Genomic DNA, 26,613 nt, shown 5'->3' on the forward strand with positions numbered 1-26,613 from the left:
GTCCTATCACAGCAGCAGGGTGATCCTCCACGCCTCTATCCATGTACTTTTATCTCTAAAAAGCTATCCTCGGCACAGCAGAACTATGACATCGGTAATCATGAGCTCCTGGCCATCAAGCTAGCCCTGGAAGAATGAAGAGACATTGGCTGGAGGAAGCAAATCACCACTTCAAAGATATTAGGGATCAATGGAACCTCAAACATCTGCGTGAAGTCAAACGCCTTAACTCACATCAAGCTAGATGGGCCCTATTCTTCACCAAATTTGACTTCACTGTCACTTATCGTCCTGGCAATAAGAATGACAGAGCTGATGCCCTGTCATGACTTTATCAGCCCAATCCTGAATCCAGCTCTCCAGAACACATTGTCCCTCCAGCCATGATCATCAGTCCCATCCAATGGTCCTTTGATCAGATCGTACGGGCTGCACGCTCAGAACATGCTCTGCCAGGAGGTCCTGAGGGGCTCCTCTACGTTCCCTCATGGACTTAACTCACATATCTTCGGGCTCTGGACACTCAGGTGGTCAGCGTACCATCTCGCTCCTACGTCATCGCTACTGGCAGCCTTCCATGATCCAGGACATCTACTGATTCGTCTGTGCCATCACCAAGACACCACATAAGCTCCCAGAGGGAAAATTGGTTCCCCTACCAATTCCACACTGTCCATGGTCCCATCTGGGGATAGACATCATGACCGACCTTCCTCCATCAGATCACCATATCTGTGTGTTTGTCATAGTCGACCGCTTCCCCCGAGCCTGTAAACTCATTACTCTAATGGGCCTGCCTACTGCTTTTGAAGCCACAGAAACTCTCTTCCAGCACGTTGTCCATCATTTTGGGCTACCTGAAGACATAATATCAGACCGTGGCCCTCAATTCATCTCACAGGTATGGCAAGCCTTCTTCAAGATCCTAGGAGTTTCTATCAGCCTCTCCTCCGATTATCATCCGCAAACAAATGGCCAGACTGAGCGGAAGATCCAAGAGATCGTGAGGCACCTGCAGTACGTGCTATTACCACCAGAACCAAGACAGCTGGAGCAGATTCCTCCCCTGGGCAGAGTACGCCCAGAACTCCCTCAGGCAATACACCACCGGACTCATGCCATTCCAGTGCATGCATGGGTACAAGCCTCCTTTGTTCCCCTGGTCCGGTGAACCATCGGAGGTTCTGTCAATCTGTCAATCACTGATTCCAGGCAGAGCGAGAAGGTGTGGGACTCAGCATATGTGCATTTCCAACTGGCAATGCAAAGGCAAATCAACGATGTCACATACAGGCTAAATTTATCATCTCATTACAAAATCTCACCTTCATTTCACGTATCACTCCTAAAACCATATACTGAACCTTGTCTTCTCCCCTCACAGGATCTGGTGGCAATGAGGTACCTCGTCCTCCCTAACTGGCTGATGAGGAGGTCATCTACTAGGTCCGCTCCATCATCGACTCGCAGTGGCAGGGCAATCGTATTGAATACCTCATTGACTGGGAGGGTTATGGCCCTGAAGAACGATCCTGGGTTGCTCGTGATGATGTGCTCGATCCATCTCTTCTCACCCAGTTCCACTCTGACCATCCAAATCGTCACACTATCCGAACGTCAGGAGCCACCCGTGGTGGAGGGGTACTGTCACGGAATCGTAACCATCCCTGACACCTATTAGCCCATCATCACCAGATCAGCACTCTCCGCCCACTCGTTCACTCTCCCCAGAATTCTTATTCACTAGACCTGCACCTCATCATCGCACCCCATTTATACCATCTCAACCTGCTCTCCTTTGTCTGGTCTCGTCATTTCCACACAAACAGACTCCTAACCTGCTACTTACCTGTCTACTTACTTGCCGCCAAGGATCCAGTTTTCTGTCACCTGTCACCTGCCCATTGTGTGATCCGTCCAGCTCTCAGGCTGCATCTGCTGTAAGAGACATTCTATTTCCATTTTGCTTAAGCCGGGGACACACCTAACGATTAGCTGTAACATTCTAAGACTGAACTGAACACACATACCGATTGTTTCCTTCGATTGGAGCCGATTTTTATCGTTGACAGTCGGAGAAGAACACAAACGTTTATGATTGAGACCGCTGCTAAGCAACACACTGTGCGCGGGATCTTGAAAATGGATGTAAACAAACAGCTCGCGCTCTTCATCTGCAGCTATATTTGTGCGGAAAATAACTAAAAAAGAGGAAAAACGCGCAGGATATGTGTGAGGTCCTGGCTGGAGAGGCAACATGGATTTGTTCTTTACAGAGAAAATTTGAGGTGAGTAAACTTTGTTAAATCTATTTTTAGGGCTTGCACTCCGGTGGTGTCGGCTGTTGTTAAGCAACGATAAGCTGCGATCCTCAATGAAGCTTGTTCGACTTGAAACGGCACTGTACAGACCATTAAATTACCACAGAAGTAACGTTATACTACCACAATGCGACCTCAAAGGGCACTTTCACTTTTGCGATCAAAGGGGCAGGGCTCTTTATATTCTCTCTGTATATATTGTATCAACTGTTAATTTTGTATCCGTATCAGATAAATAATATATGTAAAAAACATGATAAAAAAAAAAAATAAAGTTATTATCTTTATCATTTGTTGCCCCCCTATTGGCTGGTGCTCCAGGACACTCGCCCAATGCCATCTATGGATAATCCGGCCCTGTACATTACCTGACACGTTCAAAGCTTCCGCAGCCCAGCTTCTTTCCTTATCACTTCTATTATGGTATTCCTTCGAAGATATGTTGTATTCGTACTCTTGCCAGAGTTCAACCAGTTTTTCTTCCATACCGGTTGTCCAATGTGTTTTTATGTTTCAAACGTTTTTTGACGACATTTCGCAGCTTGTTTACAATCGCCTGACACAGTCTCCAAGGAAACAGAAACGTCATCGGTCGCAAATATTATGCTGCCTTCACGTGCTCTCAGTGCTATTGTAAAGATGACTTTCTTTGAAAAAAAATTGAACGAAACTTGAATGCGATTTGCTCATAATCACTACTTCAGAAGTGGGAATTATCAAATTTGAGACGAATCTTTGTGAGGAGGACTGGCAATGACTGTTTCTAAAATTCTAAGACTAGAATCGTTAGACACAGCACACTGCACGATTTTAAGCACCAACTGTAAACACAGACTGAACGCAACTGGCTCTAACTCGAGCCGATTGGACATGATCAGTCGTAAGTATCAAATTACATTCATAATCGGCCTTACAATCATTAAATGTGTGCCCGGCTTTAGCCTTCATGATTCATTGAACTGCCATACTCACCGTTGCTGCATCACGTTCCTGTTTTGCACCCAGTCATTCAATAAACTCTGTTTATATTTCACCTGTCTGACCTCTTCTGTTGTGTGATAGGCTCTGATCATTGGCTGTTTTTAAACAATTGGCCAATGGCCGATAGTGATAATAACAAGCAGCAACCTCCTTCAGTTTCTATAGTCAATACGGAATACTAGGGACAGTCTCTAAAAGATAGCAGAATCTCACTGACCCCCATGTTAAAATGCCCAAATTTACAGCAGAAAAAAAAAAATGCTTACAGCTGGTACTTATTGTGGTTTTGGTTTATACTGCTAATTTTGCCCTTCATGACAACTCTGAGGGGGGTGAATGGCCTCACAGATGAATGGTCAATTCTTTCTACAATTCTTTCAAGATATTTCTACATTAACTTTTTATATGTTACTGGGAATTGAATGAAAAAAAAAAACTTACAATCTGGTAGCAGCTGCAACCAGTTCTCCTCTTTGGGGCAATACCTGTCATGGCCATCATAAGCTGCATCACATGCCTGATGAAACCTTAAGGAACAAGCCATGATTACTTTTTTACCATTGCTATTGTTCTGTTCTAACATTTAAGAGAGAGAATGCTACATTACTGTTAAAGAAAAATTCTATATCAATTTCAAAAGGACCCTTTCAAGAGTATTATATTTGATTATTTATCAGGCTTACCAAATGCATGCTGAGGTGTGTATACACAGAACCATAATGGAAAACGAATTGAGAACCGCCAGATGAAGTTTGTTAGTGTCTGGTTCCTTACTGAACGAGGCTAGAAACAAACAAAAACATTAACAGGTGAATATAATAATAAATATAATAATAATTGGAATTGTAAAATAAATTATATAAAGTATATGAATAAATAACTTACATATTATGCCAAACAGTCTGAACACTCTCAGACATCTATTTGCAAGTATAAACCTCAGCTCCGAGATAGACACTTTTATTGTTTCAAGGGGTAAAACAGACAAGAGATCCAATAAAAACCAAGTCCTGAGGTATTTTTTCCGGGCTTTTTTAGGGTCTGTTATGACCACTCCATGGGTTTCATATCCAATGTAAAAGCGTGAAATGATGTTCAAGATAAAGATCAAATCAAGAGAGTATCTGATGAAGATGAGTTCCTGGACAGTAGAGTTGAAAAACAGCTGAAAAATAGAATTAAAATGAATTAGTTGTGTTATTTCATATACATTAGAAATAATTAACTAAGAATGATTCACAGCTGTTTTTAAACAGGGGAATGGGATTAACTGGTGAAACACATGGGGAAAAACTGGGTCAAACTGAAAACACAGAAGACAAATCCAAAAACAAAGGCAAAACACACATATCCCTGACAGTATTTCATAGGGCCCTAAAAATGTAATTTTTCTTTTAATAAATTGTTGTTAAACTGCATGAGTTTCATGATTTCAACTAATTGGGCATGCTTTTTGAATACTTCAATTTAAATGTCCAAAAAGTCCAAAAAAATTAAATGGGGAAAAAGCGACAAGAATCGACATTTTTATTCTGTAACGCTGTCACATAAAATACATGTTTTACCACTCTATTTATTACAATGATTTTATGTATGATAGAGTTTTAATTGGTTTACATGTTTTTTATAGTCCATTTTATTCCTCTTACGTATTTTAATGTGTGTATGTCTTAAAATGAGTCTGGGTCTGCCTGTCATGTGACTGATCACATGACAGGAATCAGGAAGTAGACCGGTACAGTGCTTCCCACAGGTTTGAAATATACTTGCGGTGGTAGCCGGGCGAAAAATCCTCTTATTACCCAAGGCACAAATATGGTCTACTACATGTGACAAACAATGTGTGATTTTTAACATTATTTGTATTTATTGCAATTAATTTTAATTACATAACATATAACATTTAATTACATACTAATATTATGCATTATTATGCATTGTAAATTATGCAAAATTACAGCATTTAACACTCTCGGGTCGGCGGTCACAGCGTTTTTTCTAACCAGTGTGAAAGAGACTCAAAATACTCTGTCAATGTTGCACATACAATTAAGAGTTATACACCATTTTAATCTGTAGAATATCTTCTTTTATTTGTGTATACTCAGAGTAACAATAAAATGTTGTGCTTTTTGTAAAATAAAGAAAACTAACATGATGCGTGATCTCTCGTCTCCCTCTGACGGAAATCCAATCTGATAGTTCTCAGAAAATGAACTGTAACTTAGTGAATACTAATGACAAAAAAAATTAGACTTATGTCTAAAAAAACGTTGAAATGTCAGGTTTTAAATCGTGTAAGTCAAATCGAAAACAAACATTCTGTGTTTATGTTATCTGTATGAAAAGAGAGCCATGTCAGAAATCTGTGATTCAGCTCATTATCCGCTAATGCGGCCACGCCCACAGAGCCAGCACTACTCAGACGCAAATTCTGAGTCAATGCATGCATTCATCGTCTCAATCGTGTATTTATTGTCTTGAAAAGTGTTTTGAATAGCCATAGTTAGCGATCTCTGGCCCCTGTTAGTTCAGTTATTTCCTGTATTGCCTATTCTTCTTTAGTGCTCAGGCATTTGTGGACTAAAGGTGTACAGAGCGCCCTCCGGCTGCAAGTATGAATTCAAAACACAGTATCCAGCATTCATAGTAATGACAATAAATCCTGAATAAATATTACTCCTCTGTATAGAAAATTGACAAACATATGAGAATCCATCAGTATTTCTCCAAATGTGCATGCTTTTAAGCTAAAAGCCTATATGAAATGCCATAGAGGTAACATAATTGTTCAGACACTTTGCATCACAGAAATACATTATATTTTAAAGAATATAATAGAATATCATTATTTTAAATTGTAATAATATTTCACAGTATTGCTATTTTTCTGTATGTTTGATTTACACCATGATGAGATTTGAATCATGATCACAGAGGGTTTTTTCACAGCCTACCTGTCTGAAAGAGCTCATTATTTATGCAGGTCATTAGAGCTCTTTATGCAATTCTTTTGTCTTCTCAGGTGAGAATCATCCATTATTCATGATTATTCATGCCTCCACGCATACTGTGTTTCTTGACCAAAGATTAGGGCTGGACGATATGGCCAAAATTTATATCACATTTATATCAATTTATTATTTATAATTTAATTCTTAATTTCGGTCTATACAATATAATTCCGATATCGATATGAACTATATAATAGCCTCAGAAAAACTGCCAAGAACGGCCACAATGGATGTCTGTACCTACAAACGTCTGAAAAATGAATTTGCCAAATCTATGAAATTTCTTCCTATAAAAATATATAATATTTTAGAAATAAAAACAGTACAAATAAATTTATGTTCAGCTTTTATTTGTATTTAGCCTTCATACAAACATAAAAAATAAACATAAGACTCACTCACTTTAATAATAATATATTTAACATTAAAATAATGTAGGCTGATTTTATTATCCTTAATATAGATTAAAACAAAAGTGCTTCAGCCAAGATAAAGATTCTGAACAGTAAAAACAGAAAAAATCAGTGAGAAACAACAAAAACACATTGCTGGGGCAGGGACGTTGTTGAGTGTTGATGCTCACGGTTCGGTTCGTATCACGGTTTTAAAGTCACGGTTTCGGTATGTGCTAATATCACGTACCGAACCCGTGACCATAAAAATAGGACTACTTTCAAATAAAAATAAAAAAAATAAGAACAAACAATCCAACTACAAGCAACATCACAAATAAGAACAATAAAGCAAATATTCAAATAAAATAAACAGTGCTTTTCAGGTTTTCCAGGTATCTAACAGTAGCTTTCAGGTACAGAAAATGGATAAAGTAATCAAATATAAAATAACACTGCATATTATCTTTACTGTATAAAATAAATAAAGATGAATCATTATTGAAGTTACAAAAACTATTCAGTCAAGAGCAGTGAGTGATTTCTTTGTTATTTGTTGTTTGATTTAACATTAAAGTCCCTTTAAGACATGCACAATCCAGTAGGCCTACATATTACACATGCAATGTCTTTCTCGACTAATATACGTTCACTTAAGACATAACCGACTATGTTTGCTAGGATACTCGCTAAGACGGGCATGTTGACATAATTTTTGTATGAATGTGGCCGCCGAAGCGCAAGACTTGAAAGAGAAATCAGTATTTGCGAGCTCTCTTTCGCGTCTTGTTCTGTTTAAATCAGCAAGGCTTAAGGGCATTACAAGGGCATTACAGCAGACGGCACTCGCAGTTAACAGTTTACAAAGAGTGACTGTTTTGTCCATGTTTTCTGATTATCGTTGTTGTAACGTTTTGCGCATCCATCGACAGAAACATACATAATCTGAACTCTGTCTGTTTTCCACGTTGCTATTTTAAACAAACCATATTAACCAATAGATACGCTGATGGCAGCGTGTCTCTGTGGTGTACGTCATCACGCAAATAGCCAATCACGTTCTGCTCTTTCTATCCGCCTCGCCTCAAGTCAGTGAGAAATGCTGTAATGTATCGAAATACCGGAAATGTGTTTAAAAATCATATCACCGTTATCGAAAAAAATTATATTGCGATATATATTGATATTGAATTATTGTCCAGCCCTACCAAAGATGTTTTAGAAAATGTAAATCTCTCTATGGTTTTATATGAACAAGCAGGCAGCATAATTTCTACCTCATTTTGAAGCAAAATCTCTAGTCTACAACCTCAAATACCCAGACGTCTTGTGAACAAAGATTTAATATATATTTTTTGGCTTTATTTCAGTGACTTAAGTTTTTTGTTTTTTCAATAACCACGCATAAACGTTATTCCTTCAAAAACACAAACATGTACATACATGTTCCTCACATATTATTGGTGCTGAATACAGTGTAATGGCACTTTTTCCATTAATATGTTTATGAACAACTGAAAAAAGCACAAATGTCACGGCATGTGAAAACTTCTCCAAGGCCCCAAAGAGACCCCTGAGGGTTAAATGGTTCACATTTTCCTATGTTCTCCTTGCTGTCATATAGTGTCTCTCTCAGTGAATGGGACACAGATTTTACTAGTAAAATTTATAAAATGAATATATCTGTCAAATAATGTTCTTAGTCTTTTCTTCCTGTGGGGGAGACTACAATAACTTACTATGAATTAAATGGAAATCAAATTAAATACAATTTATTGTGTAACCAAAATACCAATAATGCCCAAAAGAAAGAGAAAAAACTTAGCATGTGACTTTTAATTATAAACAAGCCCGAAAATACACCAGGACTCTTATTTTGAAATGTCTGTACTATTGCAGGCTGATCCTTCAGATTCTTACAATCGTCTAAAATTTTTTTATATAATGGCCATAAAGTAGACATTGTAATAATTCATCAACTTTGGGTTCATTAGCAATGCTTGGCATAAATCTCTGCTTTTCATTGATTGAGAATCACTTTGAAGCAGTCTGAAGCGATGTTGCGCGAGCTTGTAGAAAGCACAACAGCACCCCCTTGTGACTTTGCAACATGCAGCGCCCGTGGGAATGTAGCAGTTCTGACGCCCACATAATGAGCAGGTACGAAACAATAGTTAATCGATCGCGGATGGTTTCATTATCTTGCGTGGATATAAAAGAGGATAAAAATAATAAAAGCAAAAATGTGTCTCCGAATATACTTGGGCGGCCGTTATTATACGTGGGCGGCCCACCCAAGTAAAGTCTATGAACTGTTTGATCCCGCTGACATTCCCACGGGTGCTGCATTTTGCAAAGTCACAAGGGGGTGCTGTTGCACGCTCTACAAGCCTGCGCAAAACTGCTTCAAAGTGATTCTCAATCAATGAAAATTGCAGATTTATGCCAAGCGATTGCTAATGAACTCAAGCTGATGAATTATTACAATGTCTACTTCATGGCCTTTATATAAAATGTTGTATCCACCTTTTTCCGCGGGGTGCTACTGTAAAAGAGAACATGGGTACAACTTCCGGTGAGGCGGGGGAAGTAGCATACCAATGGTATTTTGTGTGCTAATTAGCGAAGAGGCTAAGTGTTTTTTGGATCATTGTTTACTTTGTAAAGTTGCAAATCTCAAAAAAATAACGTTTCCACTGTATGCGATGCTAAAGGCTACTTATGTTAACCATTGCGATAGTAAATACACACGTTTATGGAAAATATCAAAGACTGCTTGAAGACAATTCTTATATGATTATAATCGTGTATTTATTTGGTTTAATGTTTTATCTGTCTCTTCCCTGTGCCTGTTGATTGAAGCCTGACAAATGCGTATATTTCAAAGATTCACACACTCCGGTTAACTCGTATAACTCATAACTCCTGTTGTCTTCTCATGAGCTCCCTCTGTTGCTCTGGCTGAAAGGATCAGGATAGATAGACTGAGAGATCGCGCATACATCCTCGGATAGCAATCATCGCATAATTTAGAGGAAAATAAATAGAAATGCTTAGAAAAGTGACGTAAACATAGGGTATGTAATCAATATATTTCTAAATGTGTAAGCCTTTGGATTTAAAAGCTTTAGTGAAGTTGTTTTTTGCGTTCTTGTGATCTCAAATAAATGGAAGCAACTGAATAGTTCTGTGTTTTCTTTTTATGTCAATATAAATATCAGTTAGATTTAGCATGATTGATGTGCACTCCTGACATAAATTAATACATTACTAATTACTGTAACATTTTTTTATTGTAAAACATTGTTCAAATATTGATGCCGGAATCTTAAATCTTTAAGTAAAAAACAAACGTTCGCAAGTTTGGATCGTTAAATCTTGAATGACTGTCAACTGTTGAATGAATGAGTGTCACGTCCAGCTTGTTTACTTCGAACCGGAAGACACTCCCACGTTTGACGCAAGGCCTCATGGGGTGTAGGAAACTTGTGGATAAGGTTGTAAGAATCTGAAGTATCAGCCTGCAGTAGTACAGACATTTCAAAATAAGAGTCAGTGTATTTCTGTTACAGATCCCTTGTTTCCCTGGACTCCATTTCCCAGAATCCTCCTGTTCTCCACACCTGCACTCACTTCCCTCGTCAGCTCCTCATCGTCACTCATCACCTGCACCTGGACTCTATTGTCAGCACTCCCCATATATTGCACTCACTCCCTTCACTCCTGGTCCGTTCTCTGTTTTGTTAAGGTGTCTGTCTGTTGTTCATTGCCATTGTTTGAAGTAAAGTCTCTATTATCGTGGAAATCCGTATCTGCCTCATCTCTCTACCAGCCACCCGTAACAGAAGAACGGACCTAAACCGACCGGATTTTCCACGAAAAAAAAAAATGGAGACTTTCCCCAGCTCCCTGGATCCAGCTCCTCCATCGCCTCTCACCCTAACAGCCAGCGAACGCATTATCGGGCTCCTGCAGGTAGGACGTTCGCTGGAGAGGTATGTGGAGGAGTTCGTTGAGCTTGCTTACTTGTCTAACTGGCCCGACGCTCAGTTGATCTCCCTGTTTTTGGATGGATTGGATGACGACACTATCCGTTTTGATGAACCTGTTTTTTGTTTCTCCTTAAGCGAAACTATCAATTTAATTTTGTGGTTGAATGGCTCCAAATTCTTAGTGAAAGAGGTTCAGGATCAGTGTTGTCGTCCGGTCCATCCAGAAACACGGTTGGCCGGGCCAGTTAGTCAACCTCCGGCTTCCTCCGCACACCGCTCCAGCGAACTCCCTGCCTGCCCCAGGCTGGACCCATATTCCGCTACTGGGCCCAGTAAGCGGAGGAGGAGGAAGAAAGCGGCCCCAATGTCTCCAGAGCCCGCTCCAGTATCTCCAGAGCCCGCTCCAGTATCTCCAGAGCCCGCTCCAGTATCTCCAGAGCCCGCTCCAGTATCTCCAGAGCTCGCTCCAGTATCTCCAGAGCCCGCTCCAGTGTCTCCAGAGCCCGCTCCAGTATCTCCAGAGCCCGCTCCAGTATCTCCAGAGCCCGCTCCAGTATCTCCAGAGCCCGCTCCAGTATCTCCAGAGCCCGCTCCAGTATCTCCAGAGCCCGCTCCAGTATCTCCAGAGCCCGCTCCAGTATCTCCAGAGCCAGCTCCAGTATCTCCAGAGCCAGCTCCAGTATCTCCAGAGCCAGCTCCAGTCCCCACAGAGCCAGCTCCAGTGCCTGTGGGGATTTTAATTGTATTTGAGGGGATGAAATGGCCCTCAACCCCAGTCTCCGCCGAGCCAAGTTCTCCAGTCTCCTCCGAGCCAAGTTCTCCAGTCTCCTCCGAGCCAAGTTCTCCAGTCTCCGCCGCCGAGCAAAGTTCTCCAGTCTCCGCCGCCGAGCAAAGTTCTCCAGTCTCCGCCGCCGAGCAAGTTCTCCAGTCTCCGCCTCCGAGCCAAGTTCTCCAGTCTCCGCCGCCGAGCAAAGTTCTCCAGTCTCCGCCGCCGAGCAAAGTTCTCCAGTCTCCGCCGCCGAGCAAAGTTCTCCAGTCTCCGCCGCCGAGCAAAGTTCTCCAGTCTCCGCCGCCGAGCAAAGTTCTCCAGTCTCCGCCGCCGAGCAAAGTTCTCCAGTCTCCGCCGCCGAGCAAAGTTCTCCACTCTCCGCCGCCGAGCAAAGTTCTCCAGTCTCCGCCGCCGAGCAAAGTTCTCCAGTCTCCGCCGCCGAGCAAAGTTCTCCAGTCTCCGCCGCCGAGCAAAGTTCTCCAGTCTCCGCCGCCGAGCAAAGTTCTCCAGTCTCCGCCGCCGAGCAAAGTTCTCCAGTCTCCGACGCCGAGCAAAGTTCTCCAGTCTCCGACGCCGAGCAAAGTTCTCCAGTCTCCGACGCCCACGAGCCCTCAGCTCCAGCCGCCGCCGCCGAGCCCTCAGCTCCAGCCGCCGCCGCCGAGCCAGCCGCTCCAGCCGCCGCCGCCGAGCCTGCCGCTCCAGCCGCCGCCGCCGAGCCTGCCGCTCCAGCCGCCGCCGCCGAGCCAGCCGCTCCTAGTATGGTCTCTGTGATTGAACTCTCCAGCCCAAAGACTGTTTTCCCTCCCAGCCTCCCTCTCCCGCCTCCACCAAGTCAAGTCTATACTGCACCTCCACCTCAAGCCCCCTCGCCCAGATCTCCACCTCGGACCTCTGGGCGATTACCTTCACCCCGGCTCCAACCTCCCTCTGCTCCACCGTTGCCCATCAGTCCTCCAGCTTCACCAGTCTCCATCCTGCCTCCACTCACACCTTGGTCATTCATCAGCCTGCCCTCTCCTCTGGACTTCACTCCTCCGTCTCCGCTCCGTCACTCCGTCCCTCGGATTCAGTTGGCCTCCTCACTCCCCCCGGTGTTCGTTTTGTTGGCTGTCCTTCTGCTTTCACTGCGGCCTTCTGGAACCCCGGCTGCGCTTTCGGTCGGCGGAGCCTTCGGTTCCGCCATCACCCGCCAGTCCTTCAGCGACGCCTGGGCTCAACGCCTCGAAGGCTTCGGCTCCTGACCCGCCATGGCTGCCCGCTGCACCTGACCCGCCATGGCTGCCCGCTGCACCTGACCCGCCATGTATGCCCGCTGCATGTCTGCCCGCTGCACCTGACCCGCCATGGCTGCCCGCTGCACCTGACCCGCCATGGCTGCCTTCGGCTCCTGACCCGCCATGGCTGCCTTCGGCTCCTGACCCGCCATGGCTGCCTTTAACCCCTGACCCGCCATGGCTGCCCACGGCTCCTGACCCGCCATGGCTGCCTTCAACCCCTGACCCGCCATGGTTGCCCACGGCTCCTGACCCCCCATGGTTTTTGGACCTGCCCTGGAGACCTCCACTCCAGTTTACTCCTTCCCCTGCTCCGGTTTGAGGTCTCCAGGGCGCCCGCCCCCCTCCCGGTTGTTACATCTACGGCGCGAGGACGCGCCTACCGGGAGGGGGAGGTACTGTTACAGATCCCTTGTTTCCCTGGACTCCATTTCCCAGAATCCTCCTGTTCTCCACACCTGCACTCACTTCCCTCGTCAGCTCCTCATCGTCACTCATCACCTGCACCTGGACTCTATTGTCAGCACTCCCCATATATTGCACTCACTCCCTTCACTCCTGGTCCGTTCTCTGTTTTGTTAAGGTGTCTGTCTGTTGTTCATTGCCATTGTTTGAAGTAAAGTCTCTATTATCGTGGAAATCCGTATCTGCCTCATCTCTCTACCAGCCACCCGTAACAATTTCGGGCTTGTTTATAATTAAAAGTCACACGCTAAGTTTTTTTCTTTTGGGCATTATTGGCATTTTGGTTACACAATAAATTTTATTTAATTTGATTTCCATTTAATTCATAGTAAATTATTGTAGTCTCCCCCAAAGGAAGAAAACACTAACATTATTTGACACATATATTATTCATTTTATAAATTTTACTAGTAAAATCTGTGTCCCATTTACTGAGAGAGACACTATATGACAGCAATGAGAACATAGGAAAAGGATAACCATTTAAATGCTGTAATTTTGCATAATTTACAATGCATAATATTAGTATGTAATTAAATGTAATAGTATGCTATATAATTAAAATTAATTTCAATAAATAAAAATACTGTTAAAAATCACACTTCATTTGTTTGTCATATGTAGTAGACCATTTTTGTGCCGTGGGTAATAAGAGAATTTTTACCCGACTACCACCGCAAGTATATTTCAAACATGTGGGAAGCACTGTCATCTGACTCCAAATCTCAGGTGAAAATTGTAATTCCCCCCTCAACAAAATCTTGGATTACTCAGTAAATATACATCCATTTTATTTAATATTTTGGCTTCCGTCTTCATTTATGTTTGTCTTTCTTCAGAAAAGAAAAAAAAAATGAGCAGGGAAAGTTTCTGAAAATGTAACGTTAGTTGATTTTGACACTAAATTACCCAAAAGTTATATATGAGAACCTTTTATACATCTTTTATACACATACTTAACTGCAGAAAATGAAATGACATACACTGTCTGATACACTACAAATGTTTTGAGTATCCCTTATTCTGTCCCTTATTTTCCTTTCCAGAAGTTGGCAACCCTAATGTGTTGAGACAGCACTATAATGGATTTCCCACTCAAGGAAAATTGTTTAGTCATTAAAGTACATGAAACGCATAACCTTTTCACTACAACCTCCAAGAACTGACTCAAAATAAGACAAGGTCTGATGAAAAACATCTTAACTGTTACCTCATACAGAGCCACCATTACTGCTGCCAGGCAAGTCATGGAAATGAACATGTTCCACATGCGAACATTGTGCTCCTTTGGAGAATGAACAGACTCCTCATCCTCCAGCTCCTTTGTGTCCTGCATCTGCAACCAGACCCGAGATATTATCTCTGACACACCCTAAGTAGCTACACTAATAATGCAGATATCATTTTAGAGCAGTAACGTTAGCTACGAAGAAAAAACGCGATCGCTAACTGAACGACCGTCAGGCCTAACTTACTGAATTCAGAAAGCGAGTGACCGCTTAAACCCCTTCCGAATCAAGCGAAAACAACATAAATGTATTTAGACACGATAGTTGTGATAACTTTGATGCATTTTACTAACTTTACTTACATTGTACGCTTGAAAATCATCGACTCTTCACATTTCGACCGGTAGTTTCCGTTAAATCCGTTGGAAATTTGAAGAACGTCACCGCTTACGTCACACTCGGGAGCGCGCCCAAAGAATGCAAAAATACACAAAATCCTTTTTTTATTATTATTATTATTTAGGATTTATTTATATAGATTATTTTATATGTGCTATAAAACGTTAAAAATAACATTTAAAATAAAATAATTGGCATTTCTGGAATATACTCATTTTAAATAATTATTAATAATTTAAATTAATTTGTATATCACCTTTCACAAATATTAGTGCAAAGCAACTTTTTTCGATGAAACTTTCTGTGAACCCCCTAAAGTTCTCTTGCGACCCCTGGAGTTCAATGGGGAAAAATATTTGAAATGAAATGAAATTAGTGTATTGCTCTGGTATGTTATATAATATGTATAACCCCCCGGCTGCATTTATAATAAATACAGAAAAAAACAATAATATTGTGAAATATTGATACAATTTAAAATTGTGGTTTTCTATTTTAATATACTTTAAAATATAGTTTATTTCTGTGATCAAAGCTGAATTTTCAGCATCATTACTCCAGTGTTCAGTGTCACATGATCCTTCAGTACTCATTCTAATATCCTGATTTTATGCTCAGTTATTATCAATGTTGGAAAGAGTTATGCTGTTTAATATTATTTTATAACCTGTGATACTTTCAGGATTCATTGATGAATAAAAGTTTAAAAAGAACGGCATTTATTCAAAATATAAATCTTTTCTAACACTATAAATCTTTACTATCACTTTTTATCAATTTAACAGTACGTGCTGAATAAAAGTATTAATTTCTTTTAACAAAAAGAAAGAAAAAAAAATACTGACCCCAAACTTAGTGTATATTGTTACAAAAGATTTCTATTTTAAATAAATGCTGATATTTTTTAACTTTTTATTAATCAAAGAATCCTGAAAAAAAGTATCACAGGTTATAAATTAACTGTTTCCAACATTGATAATAAATAATCATATTAGAATGATTTCTGAAGGATCATGTGACACTGAAGACTGGAGTAATGATGCTGAAAATTCAGCTTTGATCACAGAAATAAATTATATTTTAAAGTATATTAAAATAGAAAACCATCATTTTAAATTGTAATAATATCTCACAATACTATTGTTTTTTCTGTATTTATTATGAAATAAATGCAGCCTTAATGAGCATAAGAGACTTCATTCAAAAACATTAAAAATAGTAATGTTTCCAAACTTTTGACTGGGAGTGTATAACTTGTTATTTAAAACTGTGTATTTAAGAGGCAAATGTGCTGGAATAATGGAATAAGCCTTAAAGGTGTTTGCTGTGTTGATTTCCACCACTGATCCATCTATCTTCCAAACCCACTTATTCCTGATGCCTCGTTGAGTTTGTTTTGACACATGACGTGAGGCTGCGTGCTGCACAGAGCGGGACACTTCAAAAACGGATTTAAAACAAACTACAAAACAGTATGTTATATTACAGTACATGTTTTCATTATAAAGTCATTAGTTTGTTGAGTAGATGCTGCATTAGTGGAGAACAGCAGTATGTTTGCCGTCGAGGCTGGGAGGATGCTAACATTAGTAGTATCTCAAGCGGTTAAAACAATGTAACAAAAACACCAACTGTTTAATGTCACTATTGTTACCATTAATTTGCATTAGTTCATATCCCTTTGTTCACTGTTATGCATTCATTATCCAGCGAAGTTGCATATTTAAACTTTATTCTCATTATTCAGAGACAGAAACATAAATCAGAAATGTATTCGATTTCAGTTCTTTATCTGCACTGTAACACATATTTAGATTAGAAAATCCTTAAGTATACATATAATAGACCCATGCTATGCCTTTGTGTGTAAAATGGTAATTTTTAAGCATGACTGTTTGGATTTATATGAAATGGAAACACTTTACGGTAAGAGTCCATTTGTTACATTAAATAAGGTTAATAAAAGTATTGTTCATTTTTAATTTCAACATTTACATTTTAACATTTTAAAGATGTCTCTTACATTAGTTATAATGCACTATGAATAAACATGAACGATCAATGTATAATTAATATATTAGTATTTTTTATATGTAAAACTTACAATATACACTTAACCATTTTTTAATTAAAAGAAAACAAAATGTAAGAGTTAAAACTCTAAAACTGAACACAATCTTGCTGCTCAAACTGCTATAGAACAATTTTTAATATGTTTTTTGCTCCTTTTGTATTTTACGTTTACTTGTACTTTTACTTTCAATACTTCAGAACGTTTAATATATACACTATATATATATACTTTAATATACATATAAATACTTTTCATACAAAAAATATCACATACTTTAAAACTTTTACATTTTCTGGTAAGATATCTAAACTTTTACTCAAGTATGGCTTTCAAGTGCTTTATCCACCACTGGTGAAGTGCTTTTTTCATTGGGAAATATCATTATTTAGGATCTCATTCTATTTATTTGTGAATATATTAAATTTTTGTTTATCTCTACATTTATTTGTGGATCATAGTATATTTATTTAAAACAAATGAACGATTCTTCTCCATACTTTAATGTCACAAATTATAATAAATGCTGAATGATTCACCAGAGCCCCAAGTCAAAAAGAGAACGTGCAGTCCAGCATGACTCGTTTTTACCGTAAAACACCGTATATACCCTGATCCTTTTTGTCTCGTCTCAGATGTTGGTAAGCTTTAAGGGGTGTAAATCTCTAATCTAATTCAGTCCGTCGATTAACATCCAGCAACCTGCATTTCATTTGGACATAAGAGGATCAAAACAGTAATTTCTGCCGAATCAAGGCTATAACGGCGACGCAGAGACGGGTCAAGAATTTATACATTGTCCTTTAATGCCATTAGAGATTCACTGACTTTTAATATGTAGTTGAGTTATAGTCAAGTATGGATCAGATGATAAAATGTTGTATTTCACGCCATTAAATGCTGTTTGTTAAATGTTTTTCCTGATATAGCGGATCGTCATGTAGTTTGGGAATGCGGGTGCGTGTGTATTAGAAGGATTGTGAGTGCGCGTGGAAAGTGTTGGTCTTCTGTACGTGGCAGCGACTAAAATCACTGCAAAACCGAGCAGAGGAGTGTTTATAAAACTCAGACTGGGTCTGCCCCATCACACTTGAATTTCAACTCAAAACGAGGTAAGAGCTCATATATTCTTGTATGTTTTCAGATTGAATTAAGTCGATTGTTTGATTTGCATCGAATCTGCATGATGACAACAACAACAACAACTTAAACCTCTAACATTTCACCTCTTATTATTTACAGTGTTTCTTATCCTGGTGTTATCATTTGTATTCAGGCTATTGCGATCCATTGCATGCACGTTTTGAAAATGCAGCCTGTCAGCAGATGGGGAAATGTTGTTTTACTACAAATACCATGGTTAAACTATGTTTAATTTGTGGTTACCATGGTTTAAATCCTTAAAATCCTTTTCTTTTCTTTTTTTTTTTTGTAGTAAAACCATAGTTAATGTTCATAATGGACGTTTTAAAATAGTGTTTTAGTGTAAGTAAAATAAGTATAAAAACGTTATTTGTATTTCTTTATTCCTTGAACACTTTAAATACAAGCTATTTGTTTTAGGTTCACTTCTGAATTTTTGTTTTTTTTCTTTCTGCAGGTGTTAAATCAGATGTATGAAATATACTACTTTGACTTATTTTCGCTTATTGAATTCATGGTTAGCTGCTGCAATGAGTGTAATTAATATGAATTAATATTATTTATAGTTATATTAAGTGTTTCGCTGATGTTCTGCAGCTCAAGGCACATGCACATGTAAGCAGCAAATCCTCATGGGGTGGACAGGAAATTTTCTAGAAGATGTCGTCATCGCTCTTGTGCACTGACTGACTTCAGAAACATTTGGGAGTTTAGAGGAATTGCTCTTAAAGTATAATCAGTCTTCTAACAGTACCTTCAGATTATTCACCTTAAAGTAAATTCTTTGATGAACATTGTTGATTCGTCTGAATTCCTAACTCTATTCAGATGGAACAGGCAGATCTCTGTTAGGGTGGGAATTGTCCTGTTTTCACACATGGAAGAATCTTCAGTGAGCTGTCGCCATTCAAAACCTTTAAGAAGGGCCATTAGCACAAACACAGCTGAGTTTACACGACTTTTAAAGTAGGTGCAAAGACAGTCAATCTGAACTCCAGATGTTTAAGAAGTGGATTGAGTATTTCTGTTTAATGAATCTTTGCCAAGTACAGTGCTTGAGTCATGTTACTAACCCAATTGCACAAATAACAGACATTCTGTTTTTTCTCAGACAAACAGATTTTAGTAGGAGCTTTATACATAATCTTTACAAAAATGTTGGCACAGCCAAAGTTTTCACCCCTGCACTGTTGCAAATGCATCACAGTTGTGTTGTAATTGGAGTGTGACTTCCTGAATCTAAAAACGAATGGAATTGTGAGGTCTTTATGGTGAACTTTTTAAAGATGCTCTCTGTGGTTTCCATTTCGAGGTCAACCATTTTCACCCACGCCCAGTTAAACACTTCCCTCTGTATGATTTGACAGTGATGAGTGGTCATTAGATAAAAGATTAGTTAGTTCTCAACCTCACATTTGTACCAAAATCTTTGCCTTTTGTCAAGTCATTTTCATTTATATAGCGCTTTTCACAATACATGTTGCTTCAAAGCAGCTTCACAGTGACAATAGGAAAATTCTTATCGAGCTAAAGTTGGTTTTTGATTGAATAACTTCCGTTAATTATTACTTTAGGGGCCGCTTAAACAACACCTTTCTCACTGAAAACCGAATACCCCTAATGCATTCTTGCCGTTTATTTACGTGCTTAGTCACATGTTTAGTCTATGTTTGCGTGTCTGAGTGTGTATTTGCGCAAAAGCTTGGTCTTTTTTTTTTTTTTTTTTTATAAATGATATAATACCAAAAAATTAGTTGTGTCCGCGGATTTATTTGAACTGGAATACTTTTGATAACATTTTATCTATACATAGAAAGGAAAGGGAAAATTAAGTGACTAATTCAATTATAAAAATCATAAAGTTGTGTATATATAATCCATTCAGTGGTTATCTGTATAACATATTTTAAAGGGTTAGTTCACCCAAAAATGAAAATAATGTCATTAATTACTCAACCTCATGTCGTTAAAATTAAGATATTTTTGATGAAATCCGATGGCTCAGTGAGGCCTGCATAGCCAGCAATGACATTTCCTCTCTCAAGATCCATTAATGTACTAAAAACATATTTAAATTAGTTCATGTGAGTACAGTGGTTCAATATTAATATTATGCAATAATATTACTATTAAATAATTAATAATATTATATTATTATATTATATTATATTAATGCACTAAAATAGAAAATTAAATAAATAACCAGTAAACCAAAAAAATTCAGCGTGTCGAATCAGTGGTTCAGAGCGCCAAAGTCACGTGATTTCAGCCGTTGGCGGTTTGACACGCGATCCGAATCATGATTCGATACACTGCTTCAGGAAGCTTCGGAGCGTTATGAATCAGTGTTTTGAAATCTGCCATCACTAAATAAGTCGTTATTTAGTTTTTTTGGTGCACCAAAAATATTCTTGTCGCTTCATAATATTAATATTGAACCACTGTACTCACATGAACTGATTTAAATATGTTTTTAGTACATTAATGGATCTTGATAGAGGAAATGTCATTGCTGGCTATGCAGGCCTCACTGAGCCATCGGATTTCATCAAAAATATCTTAATTTGTGAATGACGAAGGTCTTACGGGTGTGGAACAGCACGAGGGTGACAGAATTTTCTTTTTTGGGTGAACTAACCCTTTAAGCATGAATAATTTATAATAAATAAGCTACTTTACATGTAAACTGTATTCTGGTGAATGCATAGTAGTTTACTGTTTCAGGTCTACCAATGTCTCGTGTCTATGAAGTCTGGTCAGCATCTTCCATTCAGCTCAGTTCCATCAGTTCTGAATAATGTTTACAAACTTTCTGATTCAGACATCAGACTGAATATATTGGTCTCAGATTTTATTCACTTTCTTACCTCTAAGCAAATTGAATTGGTTGCTGTATAAAAAAATACTGTTGTGTAGTCGCTTAGTTGCATGGCAAGTTTTCCAATCTACAGTACACAAACTGTCTTTTCTGGTCATACTTTTTTTCATACTCTTCTTCAAGAAAAACTCTGCAGCTGTTTATTGCCCCAGTTGTGGTTCAACACCAAAGAGCTTTCTGTAGACTATGTCAGACTTGGCTTAGTATTTAGTCTTTCCGCAATAGTAAAAAATACAAGTTTGGAAACATTAAATTTGTTTATATATATATATATATATATATATATATATATATATATATATATATATATATATATATATATATATATATATATATATATATATATATATATATATATATATATATATATAAAATAAATATTTTATTTATTTATTTTATTTTATATAAATAAAATAAAATATAAATAAATTTATTCCTATGATCAAAGCTGAATTTTCAGCATCATTAACCAGTCTTCAGTGTCACATGATCCTTCAGAAATCATTCTGATATGATGATTTATTATCAATGTTGAAAACGGTTGTGTTGCTTCATACTTTTGTGGAAATTATCTTTTTTTTTTTTCAGGATTTTTTTAAAGAACAGAAAGTTCAATGAACAGCATTTATAAAATTTAGGAAAGCATTTATTAAATAGAAATCTTTTGTAACATTATAAAGGTCCTCACTGTCACTTTTGATCACTTTTAATGCACCCTTGATGAATAAAAGTATTAATTTCTTTTTTTTTTTTTTTTTTTTTTTCCCAGTCTTACCACAAATTGTTTCCACAAAAATGTTAAAGGGATAGTTCACCCTAAAATCAGAATGATTTCAGAAGTATCATGTGACTGGAATAATGATGCTGAAAATTCATTTTTAAATTACATTTTTAATTTTATTACTATATACAATAATATTATTATTGTAAATATGTAAATATTTCACACAATTATTTAAATGAATGCAAGCCTTGGTGAGCAGAAGAGACTCCTTTATTACTAATTTATTTTATCAACCTCAGCAATTTTTAGTTAAAGACTTTAAAGCGATATACGGTACGTCTGCACATTTCTAAAATGTCTTTCTTTTTCTTGCAGGTTTTGCTCGACAATGGCAGCATTTCTGGCACTAACTCTGTTGACTCTGTCAATCTTCTCTTCACCCACGCAAGCGGAAATCTTCACATCAATCGGTAAATTTCTAAATAAAGTCATTCTAATTTGCAATTGAACTTGCAGAGACTGTGATTTCCCCAAACGGTGTAAATCCTGTGGCATTATAGTGCTTTAACAATGCATCTGTTTGTTTGAGCTTCTTGTCCAGCCCAACGCAGCTGTTGATCTGGCAGATGAGGGGAGTGTTTGGCAAACCGTATTTTTGCAATTCCATTTAGTGATACTAATCTTGCAGAAATTATATGCTGATGCTTTAATGATAAAACATTCTTTTGGGTCTTTTTAGGTCATGAATTGCGAAATCTTATTTTTTCCCGTTCCTTTGACAATAAATGTCATTATGCTATAAAACATACTGTATTTTAAGTTTCAGAACTCAAAACTTCCTTATTAGTCCAAAAACAACTTCTATTGAAACAAAGTTGTCAAAATTACTAAATATCTTCTTGCCAAGCCAGTGAATATATAGCAAACTTCACACCGTTCCTCTTAGTAGCATGAAAATCAACTGTTAATTAAATCATGATTATATACAGAAAGCAATCAAGGAATCTACATTCTCACCAAAACTCCTGTTCAATAATGCTGTTTACACTGCAAAATACAGTGATAGTAAGTCTAAATATGATGGTCTAATCAGCACTTTATATTATGTTATTAAATGAAATGGTAAAAACTTAGTAAGTCTGTAATGCTTTCAGATACTAAGACATGATCCATCATTAGTGGCTTTGCTGAAGGATGGTAAAGCTTGAATAAGTGTGCCTTTTTGGTTTTGTGGTCATTTCTTTTTTATGGTAATTTTCTCACCTCCTTTCATAGGCCAAATGACAGACCTGATATTCACCGAGAGGGAGCTCGTCAAATCGCTGAAGGAATACATCGAGGCAGAAGAGTTGAAACTTGAAGCTGTGAAGAGGTGAATCTTTAACTAAAATGATTTTTTTGTATGACTCACATGAAGCCAGGACTCATTTGTGTGTGTGTGTGTGTGTGTGTGTGTGTGTCCATCTGCTGGCTTCAGCTGGGCTAATAAATTAGATATGCTGACGCATGCATCCACATCGGACCCCGAAGGCTTCCTGGCTCACCCGGTGAACGCCTACAAGCTGATGAAGAGACTCAACACGGAGTGGTCTGAATTAGAGAGCCTGGTGCTGCAAGACCCATCAGATGGTACAGTCTGTCCACCTTTTCCTACACCCCATGATGCTTTGCGCAGATTGTGGGAGCAACTTCTGTTAGACTGTAAACAGTCAGTGAAAGGAACAAAATAAGCATTTTCAAAAACTGGGTACAATGAGATGACATTATTCCACTCACGCTTCAACCACTGAAAATTAGAAGTGTAAAAGCATTATCAAATTACAACAACAGAGCCCAAAAGAATACATAAATAACCCTAAAAGCTTGATTATTTCCACAGCAATATTACAGACGTTAAGTAATATATGTCTGTATTAGAGTGAAAAGGGGAGGAAGTTAGATCTTAACCCTTACAACATTTGCTAAAATAAAAAAAAAAAATTATCTTTGTCCAAATGACATGAAACTTTGTACAGTGGTTAACGCCTTCTGGATCTATAAATAAAAAAAAATTAGTGATATCTTGTTTTTATGTTAGTGTAAAAAAAAGTCACAACAAAATACATTTTTTAAAATTAAAACAAAATGTAAATTTGTAACAAAATAATTGTTTTTACTTCACATTTGTGCAGTTTTTGGAAGATTTAAATTTATTAAATAGGTTTTTATACAAAAACAGCTTTTTATGTAAAATTCACTTCATAAAAGACTGATATTTCTAACTTTCATTCATGGGGATAACATGGATAATTTGACATGGTTTAGTGTGAGATTTTTGCCCATCTTTTGGAAAACGCAGTTTTAAAAGTAAAAAATGATCACTTTTACCAGTAGATGGCAGCAGAGCTCCACTATTTGCTGTTTGACTGACTGAAAGACTCTTTTCACAAGTATTTTTCATTTGGATTCATATCTAAATATTATGAAATCACAATTATGACAATAAAAATTACTTTTTGTCAAAGTTTAGTATTTTTTGTACTGAAAAAAAAAATCATTTTTTCAAAAATGTTGATTTTGAGGATGAATTTTGTCCATTTTTCCATTTTTGTCCACAAGTGGAGTCTCATCATAATGTAACAATATTGAAAAACTTTTTATTAAAAAAAATACTAAACTTTGACAAAAAGTATCTTTTATTGTTATAATTGTGATTTCATAATATTTAGATATGAATCCAACTAAAAAAAATACTTGTGAAAAGAGTCTTTCAGTCAGTCAAACAGCAAATAGTGAAGCTCTGCTGCCATCTACTGGTAAAAGAAAAACTGCGTTTTCCAAAAGATGGGCAAAAATCTCTCACTAAACCATGTCAAATTATCCATGTTTTCCCCATGAATGAAATTTAGAAATGTGGTTCTTTTATAAAGTGAATTTTACATAAAAAGCTGGTTTTGTATAAAAATATAATAAATCCTCCAAAAACTGCACAAATGTGGAGTAAAAACATTAATAAATTTTATTTTTTTAAAAAAAAAAAAAAAAAAAAAAGCTATTATTTTGTTACAAAATTACATTTTGTTGCCTGGGGTCTCTGGAGACCCCGAAAACCCTGAGTGTACTTCCCAAATGAAGACCGCACACGGGTTAAAGCATCCGTGTGAAAACAAACCTGGAAAGAGACATGGGGATTGGGGAGAAAACAAGAGATTCTAAGTGAATTCCAGGGAATTGTTCATAGGATATGAAGAAAAAGAGAGAAAATAATCTTGAGGAAAAGAATGCAGCGACTGAAAAGAGCAGTTGCCACAGATATTCTTGTGATACTGCGTCACATTAAAATACCAAGTGTTACATTATTCTCCTGAAGTCTGGAAATTTTACAGCTCATTCAGTCTAACTGACAGACAAGGATTATTTGTAGTGCAACTGTATGATTTGAAATGATTTCAATCTTTTTGAGTGGAACTTTCCCAAACCGGAAGTGCCTCTAAATAATCTAAAATGCAGGAAAAACAAAGAAGCCATGGTAGCTTTAACTTTGAGAAAGTTGTATTGAAGAATGATATAATCAAAGAAAATGGACTGGAAGGCACTTCAACTTTATCATAGTTTGTATGTTTTTGGACACACCATGATTTTGTGGTATGGTTGTTATTATACAGTATTATCTTTTGGCATCTTTTATGTTTCTTTTTGAGATATGACAACATTTTTAAGCTGAAGCACATGTTTTAACTGGTGGAAGATGGAGATCCCAGACCAGGTCAAATATAGTTTAATACCATTTAAAAGCTTTTAAGAATATAACAGTTATATATACTAGTGGTCCTCCGATATTTTATTTATTTATTAATTTATTTTATTTAATGGTTGATGCTAATATTTTAGAGAGCAGGATGGCCAGTATAAGCTGATATATGTATAATTTCTATTTATTTGACATAATATTTAATAAATTAGTAATTAAATAATTTTAAAATCTATTAAAAATAAATTAGACATACTTTAGATGGCAAATTCTTGATTCTGAAATCCTATTAGAAAAAATATACTTTTTAAATATATATGAATAAAAGAAGTAAACACTGCAACCAACAGGGCATGTTTATCATATATATATATATATATATATATATATAATATAATATATATATAATATATATATATATATATATATATATATATATATATATATATATATATATATTATTTTTTTTATTTATTTTTTTTAAATAAAGAAAATATATACTCATTTTACATACAGCACACAGTGAGCAACTGGATATGACTCAACCAATTATTTAAAGTTTGTCAATCGTGCATCCTGACCTTTTTATTACTAATAATATAAAAGCAAATGCTATTCTACTTTTTCATATCCACCTTATTCCTGCGCCACATAACGCTTTGCTCGAATTATGGCTGTAACTTCCATTTAAGCTGTAAACATTCAGTGAAAGCCTCACTCTATGAACGCAATAATACGTTTTTTTTTTTAAACTGGGTACAGTGAGATGACATTATTCTACTCACCCTACAACCATCAAACATTAAAAAGACATTTAAAAGTGTAAAAGCATCAACAAGGTACTTTCAGCAGACCATGAGTAACCCCACAGCAATAATGGACGGGTTAAATACTTATCTAGTAATATATATCTGTATTATGTAACAAATGTTGCCTTAATCAAAGATGTTCATTAAATTCAGCATTGCGTGATAATATTTCAAAGGGATTTCTGTCATTCTGACAGATAATAAATTGTATTTACCTGTGAAAACAAACCTGGAAAGAGATTTGAGGAGAGATTCTTCATGCATTCCAGTGAATTATTAATGGGATATATCGTAAATTAAATCAGGAGAACAGACCACAAATGTGCAGTGTTGTCCTTTTTCATACTGTTACAGTGGAATGCAAAGGAGAAAAAGAAAATAATCGTGAGGAGACTGAAAAGAGCTTTTGCCACAGATGTTCA

General features: G+C 37.4%; 2 protein-coding genes across 2 annotated transcripts in view; one reads left to right on the forward strand and one right to left on the reverse strand.

The window, feature by feature from the left end:
• Nucleotides 1-14,544, reverse strand: part of cngk (cyclic nucleotide-gated potassium channel) — a 67,622-nt gene extending 53,078 nt beyond the window's left edge. The window contains exons 1-4 of the mRNA XM_067375338.1: nucleotides 14,419-14,544; nucleotides 4,188-4,467; nucleotides 3,986-4,085; nucleotides 3,744-3,829 (exon numbers count right to left, since the gene is read on the reverse strand). Coding sequence (XP_067231439.1) covers nucleotides 3,744-3,829; nucleotides 3,986-4,085; nucleotides 4,188-4,467; nucleotides 14,419-14,544 — 592 coding nt within the window. The remainder of the gene's footprint in view (nucleotides 1-3,743; nucleotides 3,830-3,985; nucleotides 4,086-4,187; nucleotides 4,468-14,418) is intronic.
• Nucleotides 14,545-17,556: 3,012 nt separating this feature from the next.
• Nucleotides 17,557-26,613, forward strand: part of p4ha2 (procollagen-proline, 2-oxoglutarate 4-dioxygenase (proline 4-hydroxylase), alpha polypeptide 2) — a 28,489-nt gene continuing 19,432 nt past the window's right edge. Inside the window, exons 1-4 of the mRNA XM_067376099.1 lie at nucleotides 17,557-18,019; nucleotides 22,028-22,122; nucleotides 22,928-23,024; nucleotides 23,130-23,281. Coding sequence (XP_067232200.1) covers nucleotides 22,041-22,122; nucleotides 22,928-23,024; nucleotides 23,130-23,281 — 331 coding nt within the window. The 5' untranslated portion in view covers nucleotides 17,557-18,019; nucleotides 22,028-22,040. The remainder of the gene's footprint in view (nucleotides 18,020-22,027; nucleotides 22,123-22,927; nucleotides 23,025-23,129; nucleotides 23,282-26,613) is intronic.

This window comes from Chanodichthys erythropterus, chromosome 22 (assembly GCF_024489055.1).
Source record: "Chanodichthys erythropterus isolate Z2021 chromosome 22, ASM2448905v1, whole genome shotgun sequence".
NCBI classification, from domain to species: domain Eukaryota; kingdom Metazoa; phylum Chordata; class Actinopteri; order Cypriniformes; family Xenocyprididae; genus Chanodichthys; species Chanodichthys erythropterus.